Consider the following 10,739-nt stretch of genomic DNA (forward strand, 5'->3'; position numbering starts at 1 on the left):
ACCTGAATGTCGGTCTGCCAAGTCCCAACTCAAGCTGCTCACATGATTGTTAACCAAAGGATCTACTTGGCTGCTTTTTCACATATCCATCTGTCAGTTGTACCCCTAGCTGTGTGAGTAAACTTGTGCTAATTTTTAGGGTACAACAATTCATTTTAAATATTTTCTTTAACTCTTAATAATTAATATCATTATATTTTTTTTAATATTTGTCTATATTTTCTTAAACTATTAATATTGTAATATTACTATAATATAAATTATTTACATATTACATAAAGTATATGTAATTGATAATCAAATTAAATTAAAAAATAATAATATATTAAAAATTATTTTTTAATGTGCCCTATTTATATAGGAAAATATATAATATATTTGTATATATGAAAAAAATATATAATATATCTATGGAGAGAGATAAAGAAAGAAAGAGAGCAAGCGAGTGAATAATAAATATGTTATTTATATATTTATGGTAAAATAAAGAAAAAATATTAAAATATTTTTGAGGGAGCCTAAAATTTAGCTATACGTGGAGAAGTATCATTCATAAAGTAATATATTTTAGTATGATAGCTCATTCAATAGAGATGCATTTTAAAGGTTTTGAGCTATATATTTTAGTTAAGTAACTATTATAGGTCTTCCATTGGAGTGTTCTACTTCATCTTTTAAAATATATTTCCAAAACACACATTTTTCTATTTTACCTCTAACTTTTATATTACACCATACATCAGTTTCTCTATTTTTTTCTCTATATAATTTAAATACTATATTTTTAAATATTTTCTATTAATTTTAAATATTCTCTTTAACTATCAATAATATCATAATATCTTTTAATATTTATAAAATCTACCCATATATCATATCACATCAATTTTATTTTTTTTATTTTATTTCAAATTTTTACGTTACACCACATAATAGCTTTCCTAATTTTTTTTTTTACATCATTTAAATATATTTTATTCATTTTGAATATTTTACTTTAAGTATTAATAATATCCACATATATTTTAATATTTATAACATCATATCATTATATTATATTTTAAAATTAATATTACAAAAATATAAAGTAAATAAATAAGAAAAAGAGATTTTCTAAAAAAAAAATGATCATTAGTGGGGAGGAGGTCCAGCATAAAAATTAAACTAATAAAATATGCTTTAGAGGAGGAAATAGTATTCTGTAGATTTAACATATTACTGAAGCATTCTCTAAAAATATATATGTATAATGAAGCATCCGTTGGAACGTTATTTTGTTATTTTTCTCCATTTTTTCTTTATATTTTACAATATAAGGTGTTTTACATCATCTGTTGTAACTGCTCTTAGAAGCCTAATAACATTATTATAATAAGATTCAATGGAAAAATTGTGAAACCTGAAATCCTTGCCGATCAAAGCATCTTCACGAATTACCTAGAGTTGGCATAGAGAGCAGGAAATAAAAAAAGGATTGTTGAATGTACAAACTTCTACGAGCCAAAACATATGAATAAATATTGGGAAATTTTATGTTATATGCATAATAACTTAGTGAAATTTTTTATTATGCCATCATAAGTTACTATCTCAAATATATGATAATTTCAATTTTTTAGACAAAAATACCCCTAACATTCAAATACTCATTTTCTCTCCCAATCCAAACTTTCTCTCTCTAACATCTTTTATTCTCTCATTCTCTCTAACATTCTAATCTTGTAGATCTCGAAAAAATACCAAAATTAAAAGAAAAATCATCTGAAACTGACATTTGAGTGAAAAAATATGAATCTCCAAAGTTTTCGTCAAATTTCAGTGGAAAGCATCGAAATTGCATCAAAAAAACATCGTTTTGGATAAAATTAAAGTTTCATGATTGCATCGAAACATCATCGATGTACCATCGATGTTGCATCGAAATACCATCAATTTGACATCGAAACACCATCGATTTTGCATCGAAAAGCCATCGTTTTGGCCAAAAAAATAACTTTTCATTATTGCATCGCAACAACATCGAAATATCATCGATTTTGCATTGAAACATTATCTATGTACCATCGATTTTGCATCGCAACACCATCGATTTTGCATCGAAACATCATCGATGTACCATCCATTTTGTATCGAAACACCATCGATTTTGCATCGAAAAAATATCGTTTTGGCCAAAAAAACAAGTTTTTATGATTGCATCGAAAGAACATCGAAACACCATCGATTTTGCATTGAAAAATCGATGGTACATCGATGATGTTTCGATGCAATCATGAAAACTTGATTTTTATCCAAAACGATGCTTTTTCGATGCAAAATCGATGGTGTTTCGATGCAAAATCGATGGTACATCGATGATGTTTTGATACAAAATCGATGTTGTTGCGATGCAATCATGAAAACTTATTTTTTTGGCCAAAACGATGACTGTTCGATGCAAAATCGATGGTGTTTCGATGCCAAATTGATGGTATTTCAATGCAACATCAATGGTACATCGATGATGTTTCGATGCAATCATGAAAACTTGATTTTTATCCAAAACGATGTTTTTTCGATGCAATTTCGATACTCTGCACTGAAATTTGACGAAAATTTTGGAGATTCGTATTTTTTCACTTAAATGTCGGTTTCAGATGATTTTTTTTTTAATTTTGGTATTTTTTCGAGATCTACAAGATTAGAATGTTAGAGAGAGTGAGAGAATAAGAGATGTTAGAGAGAGAAAGTTTAGATTGAGAGAAAAAATGGATATTTGAATGTTAGGGGTATTTTTGTCTAAAAATTTGAAATTGTCGTATATTTGAGATAATAACTTATGGTGGCATATTAAAATATTACACTAAATTATGAGGAATATATAACATGAAATTTACCTAAATATTTAAATTGGAAAAGTATAAAGTAGTATATGCACATAAAAAAAATAAAGGTAGTTCCTTCAAATAAAGTAGTGGAGATTATAGGTGTCATTTACTAATTAAATAAAACAGTCTATTTCACTAAAGGCTCCTTAAATATTCTCTTCGTACCTCTTTCAAAAAAAAAAATTCTCTTCGTACCGCTTGATCATATGTCAAGGCTGAGTCTAACTCCTCAGGTAAAGACAGAAGTGCTTTTGCTCTCTAATTTTTAACTTGCACCTACACCATCTTATGTTTTCATTTTGTTGTAAAAATTGTCAACTCATTTAACATTAAACACTTTTTTAACAAAATACATGTGCAAACACATGATTGTCTCTTTAATTGAGCATTCGCAAACACACAATTGTTTGTTAATTGAGCATCCTTATTGTTTTTTTTTTTAATTTTTAGTTTTGTTGTAGATTATTAACCAAAAAATTGATGGTTAATTATGTGTAGAGTTGAATGGCTTGCCTTTTTTGCAAAAAAGAAAAAAAAAAGACAAGGTAGCCTAAGGTGCAAGTAAAAAAATTCAAGGGGCAAAATGATAGAAGAATATATTTTAGGGGCATGAGTGAAATAATTGCAAAGAATATATAAGAATAAAATAAAAGGAAAACTTCTAAAATTCGTCAATGAAGTCCTTTTTATAGATACTTTATCACAGTGGAAGGAGAAAGCTTTCTCTCTCATCTCTCTCTCTCTCTCTCTCCAAAAACCCTCGTTTTGTGTTGGCGTAGTTTGCAATCGACCCAGTTATGGCGAACAGTAATCTTCCCCGAAGGATCATCAAGGTTCATCCCTCTCTGTTCTTCGCGATCCCTCTCTGTTCTTCGCGATCCCTCTTTCAATTTCACTTGATCGACGTTTTTTCATTGCGCGATTGATAATGGGCAAACCGATATTCCCCTCCCTGTTTTCCCGATCTTTCTCGGCAACCAAACAATTTTTTTTTGGGTTTTGTTTCTTTCTCATTTGATTCTGATTTTTCTGTAATTTTTGTAATCGTTTTTTGCATTTTTTTTTCGTGATCGTACAGGAAACGCAGCGTCTTCTGAGTGAACCTGGTGAGTGCTTTAGTCTCTTTGTCTCTCCGATTCAATTCGATGCTTTACTGTCTTCGTTTTGATTGATTTATTATGGAAATAGAGAAACTTTGCCCCGGATCATTGGATGAGCATAAATATGATCTGGGTTTAAGGGAAATTGGGTTTTAAGTGTTTTTATTTGCTAGTTTTGAACTTGTGATGTTTTTTGGATTCAGCTCCGGGCATTAGTGCTTCGCCATCAGAAGACAATATGCGTTATTTTAATGTGATGATCCTTGGCCCGACGCAATCGCCTTACGAAGGTAAATCTCTCTCTATAATTTTGGTGTATTTTTAAATGATAATTCGAAGAACCCATGTTCTTAATTTGTTTACTGTAATTGTTTTTACATTGTTTTTTTTTTCTTCATTAATGGGAAATGTTTGAAGTCGCGTGCTTTTTTCTTTAGCCTTTTTTTTCTTGTACTATTATGGGGTTGATACTTGATACTAAAGAGAGCACAGAATCTATCATACCATATCTGTATGTTTGATTATTGCTTTAACTTGGGTACACAAGTAATAGCCTTAGTAGCTATCAGATAATTTAATTTTTTTATACAATGTGAAGTGATGCATGGGAGGAGTGATTGTCCCAGCTGGGTTGCATTTAGTGATTTTCCTTGATGTGGGTTTGGGTTTTAGAGTCTTTTAAAATTTTTGGGTTTGCGTAAGTCTACGGTATGATGCTGGCCAGACCAGTTAGGTATTAGTGCTCGTGAAATATTGGAGCTTTCAGTCAAGCACTTGAGCTTGTTAGGGAACAATGAAAATTTTAGAGTTTGCCATCTCAATGAAAAGTTTATTTTTCAGCTGTAGTCTCCATTCTTTGCCCTTTGTTACACACAGTTAGGTCCCAATCTTTTCAAATTATATCATTTAGGTCCTAATTGATATTTTTATTTCTTTTTTTCTTTCAACATACATAAATAAAATATAAAACATAGTGAATCATTCTTAAAAAAAAATTAGACATACTTAATTTATAACAATATCAAACATAACATTGAAAAAATATATATATATATTCATGACATTTTAAAAATATTTAATGGTTTTATAAATTAAATTAATTTTTCATTAAAAAAAATTCTTTACTTGTAAATTTTTAATATTAATATCTGAACGATCACGAGATTATATGTACGTATTTATTTTTTATTTTGCAAATTTTTTTCTATAATGCAACTTATAACTAATTATATATATACACATAAATAAATTTATACACTATTATTAAGTTTTAAAAAGAATGTATGAAATAAACATAATAAAAATTGATAATATCAAGATAATTGAAATAACATAGTTATTAATATTAATTATAAAACAACTATGTAGGTAAGAATATTTTTTTAATAAAACATTAATTTAATTTATTAAAATATTAAATATTTTTAAAAATACCATGAAAATATTTTGTTTTCATGTCATGTTTGTTATTGTCATAAATTAAATATTCAAACATTTTAAGAATGATTAACCATTTATTTTATATTTTTTATGTATTTTCAAATAAAAAATAAACAAAAATAACATTTAGGGATCTAAATGATATGTTTTGAAAAGATTGGGGACCCAACTGATACAAAATTAACTTTTGGATCTAAGTGTTACAAAATGTAAAAAATGGGAATGCAGCTAAAAATAACCCCAATGAAAATCAATAAAATGACAGATTCTTCGGAGCATGAAAATTTTGGAGTGACGGATTTGAAGCATTACATACTAAAGTGTAATAGCCAGAAATATTGGTATCTCGGATATTGCAGATGTCTTCACAGATAGACATATATATATATATATATATATTTCTTGGATCCGAGGCAATCTCCACCTATATGGAAATATCATATTTTGATAGGACCTCTGCCTGGTATATTGTTGTAAAGAGAAAATATACATATGGTTTCTTCATAATGTGGAAATTTCTTTCTTGAACTTTTTGGTTATTACAATTGTTTGTCTTTGGCTCTTAGCTTTAATTTGTGGAAATGCTTGCATGTGAAAAAAATTCTGGATTTGATTTATGAGGTTTATATTTATTTAAATATATTTGAAGTGTTATTTAGTTAAAATCTTAGCAGCGTTAAGTTCTGTTATTTCAGATTGGTCACAGTAGGATGAAGTGAGGGCTCCATATAGTTTTAGGATGTAGGAAGAATGTCTTCTCTTTATGCAGTCAGTCACACCTGTATTCTAAATTCGAACTATCTTATTTAGAGACGTTTGATACTTGGACAATGCTTTGGTTTGTTTTAATAATGCTTTGGTTATTTTAAGTTTAATAATAATAAAAATAAAATTGAAGAAAATGTTATATTAAATTGTGGAAAGGGTTTAACTTAAAAAGGCAGATATACTTGTTAAATACTTAAACTATATGTTAGATGTTGTGGGGATTGTGAAATATTTTGAAATTTTATTAGTAGTATGGGTGTAATGGTTACAATTAGAAAATCAGCACCTAAACAGTTAAATAATAAAAAGCTGCTTATAAGACTTAAATATCCATCCTTAAAGCAAAAGTGCTTTTAGAAAGTAAATGCAGAATATATCAGAAAAGCACTATTGAATGTGGTCTTAGTCAGAATAGAACAACTTTAGTATCAAGTTGACACTGACATGGGAAGTCATCAGACAGTGCTGAAGAAAACCAATAGTATCAATACTCTACTTGTTATGCTTGAGAAGCCTGACGTCGCTGGTCTTTTTATCAGTGAATATGGTGTTGTTAGCTGTTGATTGCTTATACTGTCATGTGATAGTTGCCTTGCATATTAATAATGTTAAAAATCACTATTTGTGTATTAAAGTGGTAGGTTGAGTGTATTTGAGCTTTAGCACATGACTATGTTTTCCACCACTCCATCATGTCTTACTTTTATCTAGGGCATGGACAAGCAAACCCAATTTTGGTGTTTATAATCAGTCTTTTAGCATATTTATTTTGAATTGTTTAGCCCGATTGATATGTTTTTTTTCCCATTTCACTCGCTCTTTCTTTTATCATTATGTGGTCAGTACTCATTTTGACCCAAGACAATGTATATTTATTTGCAATCTATTTTTACAGGAGGAGTTTTCAAGTTGGAACTATTTTTGCCTGAAGAATATCCAATGGCTGCTCCTAAGGTACTTACACTTTGGGTCATTTCAACATATAGTGTTTTAATAAAAAATCATCGGATCTTTTATTTACTTTGGCCATTAGGTCCTTTTGTTTTGTTTGTTTAACATTCTGTCATATTTGTCACGCCAAGAAAAGGCTCTTTTATTGAACCATTTAGCTAAAAATTAAAGCTTTCGTTTCTTATTGTTTATAATGTTGTCCGTGGTGTAATGCATGATAGTGGAAGCTCTATATTGCTATTGTTTTTACTCAGACAACTAATTAGTTTGACTGAAAACCCAAGATAAATCATTTGATATATTAACAGTGTTTCATCTTTTATTTACCATTTTACCTTATTGTTTACATGATGTTCACCTAGGGTGTAAAGATCCAAATAAGTGGGGAGAGATTTTAAATGGAGACGATAGAGCTTCATGAATTTACTTGGCCTTTCTATTTGCTGCTTTTGAGGTCCTTGTGTTATGCATTTTTACTTGATGTTTTCTGTAGTGTGCTCATGTTATGTGGTTTTTAACTGCATTAATGTTGCAGTGCAGACGATTGCCCTTGCACTTGGTTGAACATTACCCATGTATCCATGTACAATCATCAAAATATATGATTTACAGTTATAATACCAAGTTTCCTTTTCAAAGATAGGTTGCGGGGTTGGAATTTATCTTATGTGTGAGAAGATAAGATACCCTAGTTCTTTAGTGGTGAAAAACTAATTAAAGATTTAATTTTAGACTTGTTAGTAATTTTTCAGGACGTTTACTTTGCTCAACTTGATGGCCATTTAATTTGTAGAACTTTGTTGGCTTTTCTTCTATTGTGTTACTTTTAGACAGCACTACCAAATGAAAGGTTTTTCCCCTGCAACTTCATTTGTCTTGGTTTCTCTGCATGAGTAATTACATTTCTTTATTACAGGTTCGGTTTCTCACCAAGATATATCATCCTAACATCGATAAGGTAGCAAATTATATTTTTTACCTTATTGTTTGTTTTTTCCATTTCCAAGTAGCTAATTGTCTTGTAATGCTCGTTTTTCTTCTCTCATGCAGCTCGGTAGAATTTGTCTCGATATCTTGAAAGACAAATGGAGTCCTGCTCTTCAGATACGAACTGTACTTTTGAGGTACACCATCCACCATCCATTATTGTTCTTTATAGAAACTTTGGTTAATCAACTGGTAGTTGGTACTCCTCTCTGTTAGTTCATATCTGCCACTCTCCTCCTTCAACCATTTCATTCTTATTTTTAAAATTTCTGAAAACACGATACCGTTGCAGAAAGAAAGAGACGTGCATGACAAGATATCTTTGAAGGTGTTTCTTATTGCTGACATTGATTTTTATATTTTGTTAGCATTCAAGCACTTCTTAGTGCCCCAAATCCCGACGACCCTCTTTCAGAGAACATTGCCAAGCATTGGAAAAGCAACGAAGTTGAGGCTGTCGAAACAGGTAGGTAGTTTCTTGCTTATCATCTGTTGAACACGATCACAATCATGACAGTTTCACGCTTTATAAAGTCTGTTCTTTTGTTTTGCGTTGAACCTTTTTGCAGCTAAGGAATGGACCCGTTTGTATGCTAGCGGAGCGTAAAGGCACAGTGGAACTTTTTTCATGCCTGCAAATAACATTTTATTGCAATGTGTAAGTTATTAACTGTCAATTTGAAAGAAAATTAAGTGAATTAATGATGCTTTTGAAAATGGGAGCTTAAAATGTTGTCTAAATCTTCCAGTCATTATTGGATGTCAATTGTTTTCCTCTCTTTGAATCTTTTGCCTCTGTAACCTGTATAATTATCAAATTTTACTCTTCTCTAAAAAATGAATATTTTTCTCAATTTTTGAGCTCTACTTTAGTTAATTTATATATTGCTTTTGTATAATAAGTAGCGTTCAATACTTTTCTCTTATGTTTCCTGCCCTTCTTGGCGGTGAAGCAAATTCTTTTTACATCAGTTTTCTTATTATCTCAATTTTTAAGTGGATGATTGTTTATTTTTTGGGATTTTAGCATAAACGTCCCTTAAATTTTACTTTCTTTGGCATTCAGTCCCTAAAATTATTTTGGTAATCAAAGTCTTGAGTTTAATAAAGATTAGTAATTAAGGGTATGTTTGGTGGGGAGAAATGAAAATAATAGAATGAGAATGAAATGAGATAAGATTTAATAAGAGTAAAATATAGTAATAAAATAATATTTTTTGTTTATGTGTATTGGAATTTGACTTTCCTTTCTCTTTTGGATGGATCTTGATGGAATACTCATCTTACTAAAATAATGGAAAAATCATTATATTGTAATGATATTTTAATGTTTTATAAAGTAAGACATTCTAATAGGGAAATTTGAATTTTAATGCTTAATGACGTGTCTTAAATTAAAATAATGTTAGGCCTTCTAAACATTTCAGAAAAATGTCAAATCTTTTGACAATACTTAAAATATCTTTCCCATAATTTTTCTCATCAATTTCTTCTTCTCTCATCCCTCAACTTATTCCTCTCAACTCTCTAGAAAAAAAGTTCATGGGTAAGGTAAAATATAATAGAACTTAATGTAATTCTTGCAAGATGTGTAATTTTTCACTCGGGTGTCCGCTTGGGGTGTTTTTTTTTTTTTGTATTTTTTCAAGTTCTACACGTTTGAGATGTATATATACATATTTGGGAAATGTAAATCTTAAAAAAATGCAAAATGCAAAACATATCTCATGTTAAATATATGTTTTGGTATGTTTTCAAGTTCTAACTTTGAAAATGTGAATGTGAACATCTAAAACAGGTGATTTTTTTTTTATTTTGGGTATTTTTTTGAGATCTACATGTTTTAGATGTTCACATACACAATTTCAAAGTTTATAACTTGAAAACATACCAAAACATATCTTGAACATGATGCATGTGTTTGCATTTTGCATTCATTTCAAAATTTATATTTCCCAAATGTGTATATATACATCTCAAACATGTAGATCTTGAAAAAATACCCAAAATAAAAAAAAATCACCACAAATGGACACCCGAGTGAAAAATTACGTATCTTGCAAGAATTGCATTGAACCACCATCGAGCAACATCGATTTTTTCATGAAAATCTTGATTTTGAAGGCCCCATCAAGCTAGCATCGAGCACCATCAAACCACGTCGATTTTATGCACATTTCAAAGTTTCAAATCTAAAAAAAATCACAAAAAAAATCCAAAAATCATGCCCAGATCTGTTCGAAATGTAGTATTTTAGTGTCCTAAATGATGAATACTTGCTGTTGCATTGAGTTCTATTATATTTTACCTTACTCATGAATTTTTTTTTTCTAGAGATGGAGTTGAGAGGAATGGGTTGAGGGAGAGAGAGATGGAAGAGAGTAAAGGAAGTAGATGGGAAAAATTATAAGAGTGATATTTTAAGTATTGTCAAAAGAATTGGCATTTTTTGAAATGATTGAAAAATGCCTAGCATTTTTTTGACTTAGAACTCCTCATTAAGCATAAAAACTCAAATTTCCCTTATAATATTTTATAAAGTAACCACACCAAAGAATGAAAAAAAAAAGATAAATTGGTGAAAATTACTTTTTTTAAGTGATTTTTCACTCTGGCTTACTATTGA

General features: G+C 29.5%; 1 protein-coding gene across 1 annotated transcript; it reads left to right on the forward strand.

Moving 5' to 3' along the window:
* Nucleotides 1-3,538: 3,538 nt before the first annotated feature.
* On the forward strand, nucleotides 3,539-8,967 carry LOC133802567 (ubiquitin-conjugating enzyme E2 35). The gene is made up of 8 exons (XM_062240903.1): nucleotides 3,539-3,700; nucleotides 3,946-3,973; nucleotides 4,171-4,257; nucleotides 7,071-7,129; nucleotides 8,043-8,084; nucleotides 8,177-8,250; nucleotides 8,482-8,579; nucleotides 8,683-8,967. The coding sequence occupies exons 1-8, from the start codon at nucleotides 3,665-3,667 to the stop codon at nucleotides 8,718-8,720; spliced, it is 462 nt and encodes a 153-aa protein (XP_062096887.1). The 5' UTR covers nucleotides 3,539-3,664; the 3' UTR covers nucleotides 8,721-8,967.
* Nucleotides 8,968-10,739: the final 1,772 nt, after the last annotated feature.

This window comes from Humulus lupulus, chromosome 9 (assembly GCF_963169125.1).
Source record: "Humulus lupulus chromosome 9, drHumLupu1.1, whole genome shotgun sequence".
NCBI lineage: Eukaryota > Viridiplantae > Streptophyta > Magnoliopsida > Rosales > Cannabaceae > Humulus > Humulus lupulus.